The sequence below is a fragment of the Silurus meridionalis genome, chromosome 17 (genome assembly GCF_014805685.1).
Source record: "Silurus meridionalis isolate SWU-2019-XX chromosome 17, ASM1480568v1, whole genome shotgun sequence".
Classification (NCBI taxonomy): Eukaryota; Metazoa; Chordata; class Actinopteri; order Siluriformes; family Siluridae; genus Silurus; species Silurus meridionalis.
In genome coordinates, this window is record NC_060900.1 from 23470813 (window position 1) to 23489153 (window position 18341).

At 39.0% G+C, this 18341-nt stretch overlaps 1 protein-coding gene across 4 annotated transcripts; it reads left to right on the forward strand.

Annotated features, from left to right (window-relative positions):
• Positions 1-1009: 1009 nt before the first annotated feature.
• Positions 1010-18205, forward strand: ampd1. 4 transcript variants are annotated; one of them, XM_046871326.1, is made up of 17 exons: positions 1010-1318; positions 4201-4212; positions 4324-4329; positions 8590-8746; positions 8992-9094; positions 10021-10186; positions 13533-13752; positions 13950-14079; positions 14166-14360; positions 14559-14690; positions 14870-15033; positions 15110-15236; positions 15814-15977; positions 16263-16383; positions 16904-17077; positions 17344-17454; positions 17812-18205. In XM_046871326.1, the coding sequence occupies exons 1-17, from the start codon at positions 1297-1299 to the stop codon at positions 17965-17967; spliced, it is 2160 nt and encodes a 719-aa protein (XP_046727282.1). In that variant the 5' UTR covers positions 1010-1296; the 3' UTR covers positions 17968-18205. The 4 variants fall into 4 exon arrangements, with proteins under 4 accessions (XP_046727282.1, XP_046727284.1, XP_046727283.1 ...); XM_046871328.1 differs by lacking the exon at positions 4201-4212; XM_046871327.1 differs by lacking the exons at positions 4201-4212; positions 4324-4329 and adding an exon at positions 4867-4872.
• The last annotated feature ends 136 nt before the right edge of the window (positions 18206-18341 follow it).

Here is an 18341-nt window from a genome sequence, read left to right on the forward strand (position 1 = left end):
AAAGATATATTTTGTTTTTATTCACACGAGCATTTAAAGTGTTTGAGTCATGAGGCTGTGGCAAAGACACTTTCATAGAAAGAGAACACGTTTATACGTTGCTGCATTGAACGTCTACATTTTGCATAAAACACTGGAACAGCAGCAGCAAAAAATCACGATTAACAGGCTTTGTTTTATTTTAACTTGCATGCCTTATTTGTATCTTATGGTCAGACAGATTTCATATAGAATGGACCTGTGGCTGGACATGGCATCTGTGGGTTTGGGTTGTTTTTTTATTTGTTTTTTTTCTTATTAATTTTTTTTTTTTTGGGGGGGTGGTCATGCAATTTAGTGCCTTTTTAATTTATCTTATTTTTTTTTTTTTTTTGGGGGGGGGTGCTCTTTGATGTCAAATAAGTTGCAGACTAAGTTAGGGGTTTGGTATTCAGTGTTTAGAAAGAGGAGGTCGTGGACTGGCTGTTATGCGCCTGCTGTTTTTCTGTTTGTGTTTAAATTTGTCTAAAAGTATGTGCTGCCTTTTAGTTTTCCCACAAGACATTTTTTTTATTCTAGGAACATGATCCTCATTTTGTTCTCAGATTGTGGTGCCAGTCATTTCTTTCTATAAAGACAGAACTCCATCTGATTTCCTGGTGCTAAAACAACTGTTTTATTCTTGGGGGCGGGGCTTCGGGGGGAACGCATTTCAGCCAGAACTTTTATCTTCCCGAAATGGATTTCTTGTTTACTGGGGAAAAAAAATTTCTTAGCCTTTGCTGATGCTTACTCTCTTGATTTATTTTTCCCATCATGGCTTTAATCAAGAAATCTATAAATGAACATTTTATGTCACAATTATGTTTTCAATTGTTTAAAAGATGTTTCATGTGCATCGTACTCGTTTCATAGTAAATTAATTGTAAATGGCGGTCAGCGCTAATCAATAACGCCTTGTGTTTTTGTTGTGTGTGTTTTTTTTTTTTTTTTTTCCTCCCCCCGGTAGTTTTTTATTTAATTTTTTTTATATAATATACAAAACATTGGTGTCTTCCTTCTCCCGTGTCTGGCCGTGCTCGTCAGGCGAGCTTTAGCTGTCACATCGAGCCTAAAATAGAGTTTGGATCCTCCTGCACTCCTATCCAGTGTGGGTACATAGCTCTGGTTACACTCAAAGCTGATGTCTTATTGCAGCTGAACACGGGCGAGCCGCACACTTTCCCGCTGCTGGAGCACTGTGTGTGTGTGTAAAGGAGCGAGCAGCTCTATCTGTCTACAGGGAGACGGCTCTAGTGTGAGCAACACACCTCCATCATGCCTAAGGGTAAATTGTCAGGTGAGTGTCTGAGCACCACCCAGAATCCTGTTTATAACACCTTTTTTGTGCAGCTTTTTCCATTTCTAATATTGGCTCCATGAAATTGCAGACATTTTTGACGCATAATCAAGGGATTCTGTGTTCCAATTTTTTTTAATGCTTTGGAGATCGGCTACTTTCAAAGCTGTGCTATCAAACCCGAGTGACCTGTGCTCTATCAATGGTTCACAGGTCACATTTTAATGGCGTGTTCACTTGGGGGGTTTTTTGGGTTCTGAATGTGCAAACATCAAGACTTCTGCAATTTTTCACTTAATTATTTTTCTTTCCATGTACCATAGTTCCAAACCTAAAATTTCGATAATTTGTGAATCCCAGATCCAAATTAATGCAGAAAACTGAGCTAAAATAAAGGACCACACACAAAGGAAAATGTTTGTGATTAAAAACAGTATTTCGTTCTTTCATACCGCCTGTCGATTTATTTTTTTTTAGGGGAAATCCTGTATTTTTGTCATCTTTCAATCTGTTTTAACTTCACTAATGTTCACACCAAAGTTCATGGAAGCACACAAAAATGGAGAATTCCTCCATCTCAAAAAGCTCAGAGGTTTTATTAATGTGGAGACTAAATATAAGATACAGAATCAAAGTACACTAAGACAATATTAGCGCCTCTCTGCTTAGAAATCCAATTTATGGCTACAATAGGAAAGAAACGCAGGTCTGTTTGAAGCCTTGGCATTTAATCCAAACCGATGGACCTGCTTTAGACAGGATGACCCGGGACACCTGCCCTGCCATGACTAATCTGAGCCGATGATTCGTGACTTGCGAAGGCTAGAAATCAGGTTACTGTTTCACCCTCCAGTCTGGTTCGGTAACCTAAGAAAGCATATAATCCGCTCGATATGTGTGCATTTGGACTGGCGTGGGCCACAGGATTTTGGTGATATTTATTTTTAGAGTTGCTTGTGGTATCAATAGTCTGCTGTTTCATATGCACGCCAGCAGTTTATGGGTCACCGATTTCTTTTTCAGTTTGGCCAGTTTCCTTCTTAAAGACATTGCAATTCAGATGATTAGCAGGATTAACCTGTGCTTTAACAGGTAAATCAATAAACTGTTCTGGATTCAAGATTTGGATTAGTGATCAATGCTGTATTGTTTTCTCTGCTATTTAAAATGGTATATAACTCGGCCAGTCATTAACTGTTTTGTTGCTATTTTAAACTTGAGCTCTGAAGCATGTAAAAGAGCACTGACACTGGAACTGAGAACCACTGCTTGCTTCTCAATGAGGGACATTTTGACATGTTCGTGATCACTGATGATCACTTTAGACCTGTAAAACAACGTTGTTCAGAATTGTGAGGGAACCCCATGCTCTGCACACATTTTTCTGATCTAATTTGCGCTTGAGAGCTGTCTGTGCTGATGGTTGTATAAAGAAAATGCTGTCCACAGCAAAGGAAATAAGTACATGGTCGGGACAGTGGTTCAGCAGCTAACATTGCTGACTCACAATACCAGGGTTATCGTCATGTTTTTTCATGTCCAGCTTTCATCTTTATTGGGTGTTTTCAGTTTCCTCCTTTCTCCATATTATAAGTTGGAAAGTGGAAGAATTGAAAGTTCATTCTTAAGTCCCTCTGGATAAGTGCATCTGTCAAGTGTAAATGTAAACAAAATCACTTCTATTTGCATATGAATGTGTGTGTGTGCTCAATGGACTGGCATCCCAACCCATCCCAAGTGTATCCATGCCATTTACTCAGCATTCCCAGGCTCCGGATCCACAACCACCTTAATCGCTATAAAGATGGTTGCTAAAAACAAACACGCTAAGGAATGATCTAAGTAAAGCTTCAACCACTACACCCTTAGTGAATAAAGGTTCCTTAAGTGATAATTAAGGGGTCTAGCTTCCTAAAAATCATCTACTTGAAACCTTTTGCATCACACATAGAATCTTTCTTGCAGGAAATGAAGAGCCTCATTGTAAAAACTGTGTTTTGAAAGCAGGTTATTTGTTATTTAGTGAGTTCTATTCTGAAATTCTTATTAAACAGAATAAAGTGTTGGAAGATTTTTGTTTTAGGTGAATATTTGGGTGAATTACCTGCTTTCACCCAAGATCCATAGTTATCGATAAGAGTGGCACGTCTACCGCCTGGGTGTGTTCCCCTTCTCATGCCAGTGGAAAATAATCACAGTTCTCACAGCCAATTGACTAGAATAAGTTTGGGCACAAGGTATTAAAAAAAAAAAAAAATAGAAACACTTCAGCTGAGAGAAATCCAAACAATTGTCCAATGTAAAAAAAACTAAACAAAAAAAAACCCTTGTACAATGTTACTGTCAGCAGATAGTTGCTGTAGTACATTGTACTATTTGGCTCTATATTATTTGAGATATTTCATCTTTTTCAGATGGCTTAAACTTTGCACTGTTTATTATGATATACGCCATATCTTATTACCTACTGCACCTTCTGTACATTTATCACTCTCTCCCCTTGTACATATGGACCCATACCCTCATTTGAAATATTGCTGTTTATTGTAAATAGGTCCTTCTGGTTAGGTGCTAACTGCATTTCATTGGTGCAGGTAGAGTTTATTGGCTAAACTAAATTGCGAACATGTCTGCGATGGTATATTGCTGTCTCATGGCCTGAACAGGGCTCTGTATGCATTGTCATCCTGACCATGTCAAAAGCAGTTACTGTGTGAATGAATGAAAATGTTTGAATCTCTAGCGGAAAACAGGGCAGGAAAATTTCATATATTATACACAAAAGATCTTGGTGGAATAGGTTTCATGTGTTACAATTCTTTTTCATTTGTCTTTTCTTTATGCCCCCTTTCCCTGTGTGATTGGGGGATTTACTACATCAGAGCAAGGACCACGTAAGTATCGGGGGTTTACCTAGGGGGCTGCAAATTTGAGCATGTACTACTAGATACATCCAGTTTTTTTTAAAGCACCAACCTCAGAATTGGGAATTGTAGAATTAACAGCTAAAGGTGAAGAAAAGTTTATGGGAACAGGAATTGGTGACTAAAAAGTGGTTTCTGTCCAGAACTCTTTGTTTTATTTTCACCATATTCCCTTTAATAGTCTTCATCCAAAACAAGAACAATAAGGAATTTATGTATATTTTCAAATAGACAGAAATTCCTATAAACATTCATCATTCAGTTCTTGTATAATTATTGTATGATTATCATTCTATAGTATGTAATAAGTCAAGTACATGTGTCTTCATTATTACCTTGTGAGATTAAACATTTCTGAGATTAAACCAATATACTTAAAAAGTTGTGACTTATTATAATCGGATCATTGAACGTCTGAAAACCTTCAGTCGATTTCAGTTTTAACACTACAAAATGTTTAAGGATGTAAACACTTGTGCGAGCCAATGCAATTGCTCAGGATGCATGCATTTTGTGATTTCATTATTTTCCTTTTCATCTTTCCTTGGTCTAACCTGCTGCCTCCCTCTTTTCTCCATCCTGCTGATGGATCCTCTATGTTTGCGTCTGGGCAAACCTTTTCAGCTAAGGGTAATTACAATACAACGCTGCACTTTGTGCTTGACCTAAAGCATATCATTCACAAGGGACTTGAGCAGAAAGGAAAATCACCCATGCATTTATTTTATTCATTTGCTCAATCGGCATTATGTGACAAAGGAATAAACTACATGGTGTTGCTGTTATTTGGATCGTTTTATATATATAACGGAAATGCATGATGAATTTCATTTAGGATCCTTGTGATCTTTTGATATACCAGCTGGCTATTTTTCTCACTTTCATTGAGGCGTCATAATATTCCATTCTCTGCTCACACACATTAAACAGTCCCAAAATACAGATTACACATTTTGCACTGCTCGTGATATTTGAAAAATGTATATATAGTGTATATATAGGTGCATCTTAATAAATTAGGTGCATCTTAATAAATTAGAATATCATTAAAAAGTTGATTTATTTTAGCAATTCAATAAAAAAAAGCGAAACTTGTATATTATATAGATATTTCAATTGTTTATTTCTTTTAATTCTGAAGATTTTGGCTCCATAAAAATATGAATACTTTATAAGACCAATCAAAAACACATTTTAGTGAGTTGTTGGCCTTCTGGAAAGTATGTTCATATACTGTATATGTACTCAATACTTGGTAGGGGGTCCTTTTGCTTTAATTACTTACATTAAGGAATTGCTTTAATTACTAAATGATCAGTCTGTGGCACTGCTGAGGTGGTATGGAAGCCCAGGTTTCTTTGACAGTGGCATTCAGCTCAGATTCTCTATGGGGTTCAGGTCTGGTGAGTTTGCTGGACAGTAAAGCACACCAAGACCATGGTCATTTAACCAACATTTGGTGCTTTTGGGAGTGTGGGCAGATGCCAAATTCTGCTGGGAAATGAAATCAGCATCTCCATCAAGCTGGTCAGCAAAGGGAAGTATGAAGTGCTCTAAAAGCTCCTGGTAGATGGCTGTGCTGACCTTGGACTTAATAAAACACAGTGGACCAACACCAGCAGATGACGTGACTCCCCCAACCACCACTGACTGTGCAAACTTTACACTGAACCTCAAGCAACGTGGATTCTGTGCCTCTCCTCAGACTCTGGGACCTTGATGTCCAAATGAAATGCAACATTTTCTTTCCTTTCATCTGAAAAGCAACAATCCAGTCCTTTTTGTCCCTTGCCTAGGTAAGACACCTCTGACATTGTCTCTGGTTCAGGAGTGGCTAGACACAAGGGTGTGGTGGCTCTTGAAGCACCGACTCCAGCTGCAGTCCACTCTTTGTGAATCTCCTCACAATTCCTAAATGGGCTTTTTTTCACCTTTTTCTACCGCATTTTATCCTTCCATTCAACTTTGCATTAATGTGCTTGGATACAGCACTCTGTAAACAGCAGCTTCTTTAGCAAAGACTTTTTGTGTCTTACCCTCCATGTGCAGGGTGTCAGTGATCGTCTTCTGGACAACTGTCAAGTCAGCAGTCTTTCCCCATGATTGTGCCTGAACCAGACTGAGACACCATTTAAAGGAACAGGAAACCTTTGCAGGTGTTTGGATTTAATTAGCTGATTAGAGAGTGACACCATGAGTCTCAAATATTATACTTTTTCACAATATTCAAATTTTCTTAGCTGTAAACCATAATCATCAAAATTAAAAGAAATAAACACTTGAACTATATTAGTCTGTGTGTGATGAGTCTATATAATAAAGGAGTTTCACTTTGTGAATTGAATTACTAAGATAGATCAAACTTTTAATTATATAAAAATTTATTGAGATGCCCCATACACACACACACATACACACACACACACACACACATATATTTATATATATATATATATATATATATATATATATATATATATATATATATATATATATATATATATATATACATACATACAGTGAGGAAAATATGTATTTGAACACCCTGCTATTTTGCAAGTTCTCCCACTTAGAAATCATAAGGGGTCTTTAATTGTCATCGTAGGTGCATGTCCACTGTGAGAGACATAATCTAAAAAAATAAAAAACCAGAAATCACAATGTATGATTTTTTAACTATTTATTTGTATGATACAGCTGCAAATAAGTATTTGAACACCTGAGAAAGTCAATGTTAATATTTGGTACAGTAGCCTTTGTTTGCAATTACAGAGGTCAAACGTTTCCTGTAGTTTTTCACATGGTTTGCACACACTGCAGGAGGGATTTTGGCCCACTCCTCCACACAGATCTTCTCTAGATCAGTCAGGTTTCTGGCCTGTCGCTGAGAAACACGGAGTTTGAGCTCCTTCCAAAGATTCTCTATTGGGTTTGGGTCTGGAGACTGGCTAGGTCCACGTCAGAACCTTGATATGCTTCTTACAGAGCCACTCCTTGGTTATCCTGGCTGTGTGCTTCGGGTCATTGTCATGTTGGAAGACCCATCTTCAATGCTCTAACTGAGGGCCCCGGTCATCCTCTACCTTAATACAGTGCAGTCGCCCTGTCCCATGTGCAGAACCCCCAAAACATAATGCTACCACCCCCATGCTTCACAGTAGGGATGGTGTTCTTGGGATGGTACTCATCATTCTTCTTCCTCCAAACACGTTATGACCCAAAAGTTCTATTTTGGTCTCATCTGACCACATGACTTTCTCCCATGACTCCTCTGGATCATCCAAATGGTTTTTGGCAAACTTAATACGTGCCTGGACATGTGCTGGTTTAAGCAGGGAACCCTTCCGTGCCATGCATGATTTTAAACCATGACGTCTTAGTGTATTACCAACAGTAACCTTGGAAACGGTGGTACCAGCTCTTTTCAGGTCATTGACCAGCTCCTCCCGTGTAGTTCTGGGCTGATTTCTCACCTTCCTTAGGATCATTGAGACCCCAGGAGGTGAGATCTTGCATGGAGCCCCAGTCCGAGGGAGATTGACAGTCATGTTTAGCTTCTTCCATTTTCTAATGATTGCTCCAACAGTGGACCTTTTTTCACCAAGCTGCTTGGCAATTTCCCCGTAGCCCTTTCCAGCCTTGTGGAGGTGTACAATTTTGTCTCTAGTGTCTTTGGACAGCTCTTTGGTCTTGGCCATGTTAGTAGTTGGATTCTTACTGATTGTAAGGGGTGGACAGGTGTCTTTATGCAGCTAACGACCTCAGAAAGGTGCATCTAATTCAGGATAATAAATGTGGTGGAGGTGGACATTTTAAAGGCAGACTAACAGGTCTTTGAGGGTCAGAATTCTAGCTGATAGACAGGTGTTCAAATACTTATTTGCAGCTGTATCATACAAATAAATAGTTTAAAAATCATATATTGTGATTTCTGGATTTTTTTTTTAGATTATGTCTCTCACAGCGGACATGCACCTACGATGACAATTTCAGACCCCTCCATGATTTCTAAGTGGGAGAACTTGCAAAATAGCAGGGTGTTCAAATACTTATTTTCCTCACTGTATATACACATACTAGATATAGTATACGATAATGAATGTTGTGTTACTGCATATAAATAAGCATATGAATACTGCATGAGGGATGTTTTATTTTATTTTCATGCCTTTGTCTTATGAACCATACTATACTGTTTTCACTTTCTCCTTCATCCATTATCACCATCACCTGTGCTGATTACACCAATTTATTTTGTGTGTTTAATTTGTAATTTTTGTGTGGTCTAGCAAAAGTGTCATGACAGTAAACTGTGTATTCATGTATTGGTTATCGATTCAAAAACAGATGATCACATGCGTGCCTTCGCTGAGAAGGTGTTTGCCTCTGAAACAAAAGATGAAGACGTCCGTGAGGAGATCTCCCTGTTCGGAGTGGCTGAGTGCCCCATTCTCCACCAGGAGCTGGCACACCACATAACCATGGATGATGATGATGAGAGACGGTGAGAAAAAACAATGCAATAAGTAACAACCATAAAGCATTCCTTGACATGGATATACTCCATTAAAATACATCTAATGGCCAAAGGGGGTGTACAACTGACCATCACACTCACGTTCTTTCTCACATCAGTGCATCCAATTTGGAAACACACGGTTGTCTTTACTTTGTATGTTATAAATGTACAATTGTGCTTTACTAGGAATAAAGGGCCTCTGATTACCTCTGATTTTAACTATCTAACAGCAAGAAGCATATCCTTCGCGCCCAACAATTGGAAGAAATACCAACCTATCTCGAGGTGCCTCATTTTCAGAGGGTGGCCATCATAGGAGACTATGCTGCTGGGGTACGTTTACATGAGCAAGCTCCTGAGTCTTATTTAAATCAAGCAGGAATGTTCTAGTATTTAAGCTGAAGCAGTTGTGTGTTGTCAGTTCCCCCAATGCATTGCACCTGTAACCAAATCATGTTATGCTGTATTATGGTTTTAAACATGGTTAAAAAATATGCACATTATAACTTCCTGCACGTCACTGACCAAACAAGATGTGCCACAGTGATAGTCTCTTACCCGAAAAGACTGAGTGTGTAATAAGATCAAAAGCTTCTTTACCAAACCTTTTTTTGTTATATTATGAAATTTTTTCCACTACAAAAACCTGTTATTTTAACAGAAGTCTGTTTTTTTTTTTTTACTTTAAAATCAAGAGGTCAGGTCTGTATAACTGAGATAACTGTAAGGTGCACTGGATAATGACGTCTGCCAAATGCAATGTAAATGGACACATGCATGGAACCTTATTTAGCATTAGCCAACTTTACATCTCGGTTTATTCATCAGTATAGATAATATATACTGATAATGTACTAAATGGTGCTTTCAGTTTGCAATGTTCCTCTAAAAACATTTTACAGTACTCCCTTACTTGTAGTCTTAAACATTTTTATCGAAAATCATTTGTGTAAGTATTTTTAACATAGCTAATTTTGACCAGTGACCACTAACTATTACTGCTTTACAATACTATATAGTATATAAACTATATTTATAGTTTATATATAATTATCTGATATATATTAAAAAATTTATAAATATCTGTATAATTATCTATAAATTTCTTAACTATCTAGCTTTCAATCTTTCAATCTTTCAATCTATCTATCTATCTATCTATCTATCTATCTATCTATCTATCTATCTATCTATCTATCTATCTATCTATACTATATACTATAGTAAAGATCTCAATCAAAAAATCTTTATTTGTTCAGGTGACAATGGATGACTTTGAGGTGGCCTGCCAGGGTCTGTACCGTGCTTTAAACATCAGGGAAAAGTACATGAGACTGGCAATACAGAGATACCCCCAAACCGTATCTCAATACTTGCGTGAGATTGAGGGGGAGCAATGGAAACCAGAGGATCAGGTGTTGCCAGGTAAGAAACAGACAAATCTTATACTCCAGATCAAATATAGTTGATTATAAGATTGTTTACTCTATTTTTAATTATGCTTTGTACTCAGCACTGGTTAATTTTCTATTCTGATTCGTTTAGAATGTAATTACTTTTCTCCTAAAGCAGCTCTAGCTGCAAGTAGTGAATAAAGGACAAGCAAAAGTCGAAACACAATATTACAGGCTATGGTCATGAAACGGCTTGGTATGCGCACAGGAACACAATACAGTGAGGCATTAGCTTAGCATAAGAAGGCTACAAACAGGACATGACCCTTGACCCAGAGGTGTTCACAATTCAGGCAAAGGTTTTGTCTGGGGGGCAAAGGGGGGACTGTAGTGGGAGCTGTTACAGAATCGCCCCTTCCTAGGAACACCTCTAGGTGTTCTCCTACAGGGCCTTCCCCAGGTTCGGAGAGTGGGTTGGTCAGGATGGTTTCTGTGGAAGTCATCAGTCAGCGAAGGGTCTAGAATATCCTCCCAGTTTACCCAACTCTGCTCCTCCAGTCCGTACCCCTCCATGTACACAAAGTATTGGAGTTGACCCCCCAATCTACGTGACCATAAGATGGGGTACCATCAACCTCCAGATAAGGTGGAGGGTCCAGTCTTGATTCCTTGTCATTTGCGGGCATGTGTGCCAGACTAATAAACCTCAGACTTAGTCTTCTGCATGGTAGTTTTAGCTTGTTGTTTTGGGTTGATAGCCACACCATCTGGCTGGGTTGATAGAAGGGGGCGGCTTCTACAATTGTCCTCTGCAAATGCACATGGGCCCTTTCTCAGATTTCTCTGCCCCTGCCTAACCAGTCGTTCACCACTGGGATGTCTGTGACTGCTTCCGGCCATGGGAATGGAGTAGGTTGTTAGCCCAAGACACATTGCTATTGGGTGAGAGGTTGGTAGAGAAGTGGTTTAGGGAGTTTATGAGAATATTCCACCCACACCAAGTACTTGCTCCAGAGGTGTTGTTCCCTATTGCAGTAGCTCCTAAGGAAGCATCCCAATTCTTGGTTTACTCACTTAGACTGCTCGTTGGCTTGCTGGTGGTATCCAGACGTGAGGCTGACCTGAATTCTCAACATATCACAAAACACTTTCCAAACCCTTATGGTGAATGGGGTTCGGTGATCCGAGACATTTCCTCTGATGGACTAATACATTGGCTGTTTCTTACGCCTTCAATTGCAAAAATTTAGAAGGCTTGGAGAAGCGATCAACAGTGATTAACACGGTAGTGTAACCTCGAGAATTGGGAAGGTCTATGACAAAGTCAAAAGTGATATGTGACCAAGCCAGTTGTGGTGTTGGGAGTGGTTCTAGGAGGCTATATGGTAATTGGCACAGGGTCCGGCTTAGCGTTTCAACATATTTATTTACGTCCATCCAGAGAGATGTCCATCAAAAGTTGTTCTGAACCAGGCTGATGGTGTGATGGATACCTGGATGCCCAGTGCTGAGCGATGTGTGCACCCATTCCAGAAGTCGTTGCTGATGCCCAATCGGGACATTCTGTTTGTCAGGAGAGCAATTCTATGGGGTAGGGGAATTAGCATGGGCTTTGGATCTCCAATATCATGTCCAAAAGGATAGGGGCAATAACTTAGGGGTAGAATGGGCTTCAGCATGGTCATTTGTTCAATGAAGTCGTGGAGACATGAAAGGGTGTTCGCCTTGACATTAATTTCCATGAGAAGAACGCATATGGGTAAAGATTTCCTGGATTACTATAGCGCTGTGGGAGTTGTGAGTCTTCGTTTTAAAGGCTCAAACGTGCTCTGAGCTTTTTTGGACTATTAAAGTTTTTTAGGCTTCCTCCTAAGCAATGGTGTGGCCATGGTACTGTATTACGAATAAAGTGGCAGTTAAAAATTTGCAAAGCCCAGAAAGTATTGCATTCCTTTACGGTCATCAGTGTTGGCCAAGCTGTCACTGCTTCAACCTTGCCATGATCCATCTCCACTCCCTGGCAACTGATGACATACCATAGACATGTGGTCCATTCTCAGCTTTGACCATAAGTGGATGTTGTAGCATTAGGCTTACGGACATGAAGGCTGTAGGTAGGCAGGTACTGTTCCAGGCAGTAGGTAGGCAGGTACTGTTCGAGGCAGTGCTTCATGCACCTTGGGGACCATCGTAGCAGCTTCCTACATTACCACAATATCACAGGTCATGGGCCTTGAGCCAAGGGAACTCTAGAATAATGTGGTTGCGAGGTGAGGAGATGACAGAAAGAGTAATCTTCTTTACATGGAGCAGTTCAGTAACATATTCCTGGGACCGGGTGGAGTAGACTCAATGTGCGGTTCATCAGACAGTTTAAAAACGTAACACAGGATGCAGAGTCAAAGAACAAGCAGGAGTCTGATACATAATATAATCAGTCTGCGAAGCAAACTGAACCAAAACAAACAAACAAACAAACAAAACACAGAACCAAAAGCATAGTCAGGAAAGGATAAGCAAAAGTCGAAACACAATAGTACAGGTTATGATCATTAAACGACTTGGTACGTGCACAGGAATACAGTGGAACCTCGATACTCGCGACTTTGACACTTGCAATCTCAATAGTTCATTACTTAGAACCGGACTATGAGTAACACGAGTGGCTCGAAAGTTCGGAGTAACATTTCAAAACAGAGTTTGTACTAATAAATTACATACAAATGTTTGAAAAACTATTTTATTATTGTATTATTCATTTAAAGTAGTAAATAAAACATTTATGACAAGTAAATGTAAATGTAAATGTAAATTTATTGTACAGTAAATGTACAATTCCCCTTGAAAAAAGAACCATCAAAGGGGGAGTTAAAACTTTGCCAGTTTTTGTTATTTTCAAGGGGTCATAGAACGTAACCCCGGCAAGTATCGAGGATGCACGGTACAATACTTTTACAAGGCAGTAAACATAAGAAGGCTGCAAACAGTTAGTGACCCTTGGCCCGGGAGGTGCTTAGATTTCGGGTAAAGGTTTCCTCTGGTGGAGCAAATAGGGAACTGCAGTGGGAGCTGTTACAGGTGGCCAAGGCTCATTGATGCACAAGGGGAGCAAAGGTTAGCCTGTGTGGTCTGGTCCAACAGACGAGCTACTGTAGCTCAAAATGCTGAAGAAATTAATGCTGTTAATGCTGATGGTTTAGGAATGTTTGGGCAGCAAAAGAGGGACTAATTCAATATTAGGCAGGTGGTTATAATTGTATGCCTGATCGGTAACCATAAAGTTATGCCTGGTCGGTGTATATAATCAACACTGTTGTCTTTTCTGCTCAGTAAAACAACTTTCCGTAATGTATATAATTCTGTATTGTGTGTGTCAGTCTTCACTTCACCTCCTAAAAAAGGAGAGGATCCTTTCAACACCAAGTCTCTGCCATCTAAAGCTGGCTACGTGGCTCGAATGCAGGATGGAGTTATCTTTGTCTATAAAGATGAAGCAGCGGCAGACAAACACGAGCCTTTGCCCTTGCCTGCTCCCGACTACAACACCTTTATCGATGACATGAACTTTCTAATCGCCCTCATTGCCCAAGGCCCAACGTGAGTTCTCCAGAACGTTTTTTGTAAAAGTTTATAGTACACACAAATCAAGAAAGAATACAAATCTGTCTTCAGTATAGAAAACAAGCCTCAAATTCACAAAAATTGCTGTGACTCTAAAGATATTTTTCATGATACTGAACCATTATATACTTTCCATTATTGTTACAAATGTATTTGGTGGGGCCTTTTTTTAGAAAGACGTACACTCACCGTCGTCTAAGGTTTCTCATGTCCAAGTTTAACGTGCATGAGATGCTGAACGAAATGGAGGAGATGAAGGAGCTGAAGAAAAACCCCCACAGGGACTTTTACAATTGCAGGAAGGTACTGCAGATTTCAAGATCTAATCCAAATTTGCATTTATATATTGGAAGCTACGCTGGCACTTTAAGAAAGTTCTTTGCCTGTAGGTCGACACTCACATTCATGCTGCTGCCTGCATGAACCAGAAGCATCTTTTGCGGTTCATTAAGAAGTCCTACCGAGTAGATGCTGACCGAGTGGTGCACAATATCAAGGGAAAGGACGTAACTCTTAAGGAACTTTTCGCCTCCCTCAATCTGCATCCCTATGACCTGACTGTGGATTCACTGGATGTCCATGCTGTAGGTTCTCGTGTTATGCCGATGGAATTGATATGGCTGATTTGTTGTGCAATTTATAAACAAAATGCTATTAAATCCCAGTTGAACCATTTGCACCACTGGTCATTTAAGGAGACCCCTGGTGATAACTTGTGAAACCGGTATGTTTGCACCTCTGACTTTTAAGCTGTCATCTGATCCTCAGTCCTATTCCTGCAGGGTAGACAAACCTTCCAGCGCTTTGATAAGTTCAATGCCAAGTACAACCCTGTTGGAGCCAGTGAGCTGCGTGACCTTTATTTGAAGACTGAGAATCACATTGGAGGAGAATACTTTGCCACCATTATTCAGGTACACAGTGAAATTGTCAACACCTAGAAAGTTATGGTAGCATCACTATCTGGAGGTTCTGCATTGGATTGCTATACTTTGCTTGGAAAAAATGGGTTTTCTTGAAAAAATTACAATCTTATAACATTATTCCATTTGGTGATTGATCAACCAATCAGCTTGATTGATTATTGACACAGGAAGTGGCCAGCGACCTGGAGGATGCTAAGTACCAGTATGCTGAGCCTCGTCTCTCCATCTATGGCTGCAGTCCCAATGAGTGGACAAAACTCTCCAGCTGGTTCAATAAGAACAGGGTGTATTCCCCTAACCTTAAGTGGATGATTCAAGTACCCAGAATCTAGTATGTTCTGATGATGTTTTACAAAACATAAAACATGTAGAGCTTGCATATCACATTCTGTTTTCTCCTCATCCAGTGACATTTTCAGAGCCAGGAACTTTGTTCCTCACTTCGGGAAGATGCTGGAAAATATCTTCATGCCCATTTTCCAGGCCACCATTGACCCCCAGTCCAACCCTGAACTGAGCATCTTCCTGCAACATGTACGTGACTCAGTGAGAATGATAGACGGACTTCGTATATATAGAATACTATAAAAGTCACAAAATCCTTTTATTTTGTTACCCAACATCTTAACATTAGAATAAAGATTTTATTTCTACACTGTCCTGAAATAAGTTAATACTCCAAAAAATAAGGCAAAATTCTATCTTCAGGCCCAGACACAGTTTTTTATTACAGATATGTCAGAAATGCCACGTGTAATAGGTAAAAATTGGCCATGCCGTCTGACAGTCTGTTAGAACAACTATGACCGATGAATGATTTGAGGATTCAAAAGCAATTCAGAGGATATAAAATAAGTAAAAGGAGGCTATTAGAGGATATTTATATCACAAATAAAAAAAATAATGTGGTACTATAATGTTGAGCAAAAGTATTTTTTTGTTAATAATCGTTAATGTTAATTTGTCCATTTCTAATACTGTATGTTAAAATAGGTAAATTGACTTTCTTGTTATTTGGGATAACAATCGGCTTTCAGTCACATAATTACATTTATTTGTCACCTCACCTTAATTATATATTACATCTTTTGTTTTTTTCTTGTGCCCACAGATCACAGGCTTTGACAGTGTGGACGATGAATCCAAGCACAGTGGTCACATGTTCTCCACAAAAAGCCCTAAGCCAAATGAATGGGACATTGTGAAAAACCCATCTTACACTTACTACATCTACTACATGTATGCCAATATTGCCATGCTCAACCAGCTGCGCAAGTAAGTGTCCAGAAAACAGGTTGTGGAAAATATCAGCTAAATCCAATCAGTGCTATGTTTTAGATGTGTTTGCTTTAGGTAGATATTCCTGTTTTTGCATTTGAGACCAGCAGAGGTCCTAGAGACCTCATGAAGCTGCTTCAGCTCATTAGCTGGCAAGATAACGCTACAAGAGAACTTCATAGCTCTCTGACACTAAGACTACATGTGGATATACTTTTGTACAGTATATAGACTCTAAAACATTTATGTATATTTTTTCATATGCGTATTTGCGTTTCCCAGGGAGAGAGGAATGAATACATTCCTGTTCAGGCCACACTGTGGAGAGGCAGGAGCTATTACCCACTTGCTGGCCTGTTTCATGACAGCTGACAACATTTCTCACGGCCTCAACCTCAAGAAGGTCAGTGTGTTACCTGTCCTTATTAACAGGTGGCGCTAGCTGCAGCTGTTTTCATAGTGAGAACTGTTGAGAACCGTGCTGAGTCCGAATTGAGCTTTCCATGATAATGATCAAACATTTGTTACCAGACTATAAAAAATATCAGTACATTTATAGACTGAAAGTTATATATAAATACAGACATACATTAAAAACAGAATTAACTGCCATTTGTAATGTAACTCTAACCCCAACCACCCCTGTAGAACCTTATATTTATACAAAAGACCCGGTCCAGACTGTCACTAATCATCTTTCACAGTTTAAAATGAGTGTATGTTCACACAGAAAACACATAGTTTTGTAACAAAATTTGTCTAAACCTCAGATACCCACATCCCAATACATGACATATAAAACCTCTTCTTGTGAAAAAACATTCTCAGTCATGTTGAGTGATGAAAACTACCACTCACTATAAGACTGGTTTGGAAGTCATCCAACACACACAATGTGTTCTGTATATCTTTCTGTCCCACAGAGCCCAGTCCTGCAGTATCTGTACTTCCTGACCCAGGTCCCGATTGCAATGTCTCCTCTTAGCAACAACAGCCTTTTCCTAGAGTACAACAAGAATCCACTGCTGGAGTTCCAAAAGAAGGGCTTGATGGTGTCTCTGTCCACTGATGACCCCATGCAATTCCACTACACTAAGGTGAGATATGACTGGGACAAAATAAAAAGCTTGCTGCAACCAATGTGCAGTTATTATTGATATATGCTAAAGTACACATAACTCCATTAAGTACCAATGATGAAATAATGATCAAATCTTGTGACCTTGATCTAGAAAACACCCCCAAGAAAGTCCACTCAACATGGCATTCCTTAATCAAGCTCAGCAAATGATTTAATGGCTATAGAATTGTAAAAAAAAAAAAAAGGGTAAAACAGCAAACTAGATATCTATCTTTCCTTCAGGAACCCTTGATGGAGGAATACGCCATTGCAGCCCAGGTGTTTAAGCTCAGCACCTGTGACATGTGTGAAATCGCAAAGAATAGTGTCCTTCAGAGTGGCCTGTCACATGAGGTAGAGTTTATTGTTTTATTATATATATTATTATATTGAGCAAAGGTTTTATAGCACACACTTCCCAGACTGACTGACTCTAAAAGCCCATGTGAATAACCCCTACCCACAGTCAATCAACTTTATAAACATTTTATTATGCTAGACTTTATGTATGGTACATAAATAGTCATTACCAGTCTTTTAAAAAGAATTATGCTTCATTTTTATTTGGAAATCCTTAAGACTTACATGTCCATTGTAGTTTAATTGACATGCATTGAGCATGAATACAACTGAAGTCCACCTCTATGTGATTTAGGATGCAATTTATTCTTTTTCTGTCTTTAACAACTATATAATTTACCCCTTTTACAGGAGAAGGTTCAGTTCCTGGGAACTAATTATTTGAAGGAAGGTCCAGAAGGCAACGATATACGCAAGACAAACGTGGCTCAGATCCGTATGGCCTATCGCTACGAGACTCTGTGCTATGAGCTCAACCTCATTAAAAAAGGTGTCAAGGGTGACTAATTGACTTGAAATCACACTTACATTTACACAGATTTTTGCCTTACTCTGTAGCACCTAAGCTTATATTTTAGACCCAGTAACCCCTTTTTGTTTAAAATAAATATAAAAAAATTGATGCTGATATCTTGATTGCAGAATAAACTAGTATATAAAATACATATTTGGATAGCTCATGGTGAATTTTCTGCTCAACACAATTGTCAAGCCCTAAATAAACAATTGGGATGAACACTCTTTACATAACGTGTGTGACGGTATTTATTTTATCCGTGTTAAACTTCTTGGGATTTTGGGGGATCTGTAACATTAATTTCATGATTGTCCATCACATCCATGAAGTCTTAAATACACTGTATTGCCAAAAGTATTGGGTC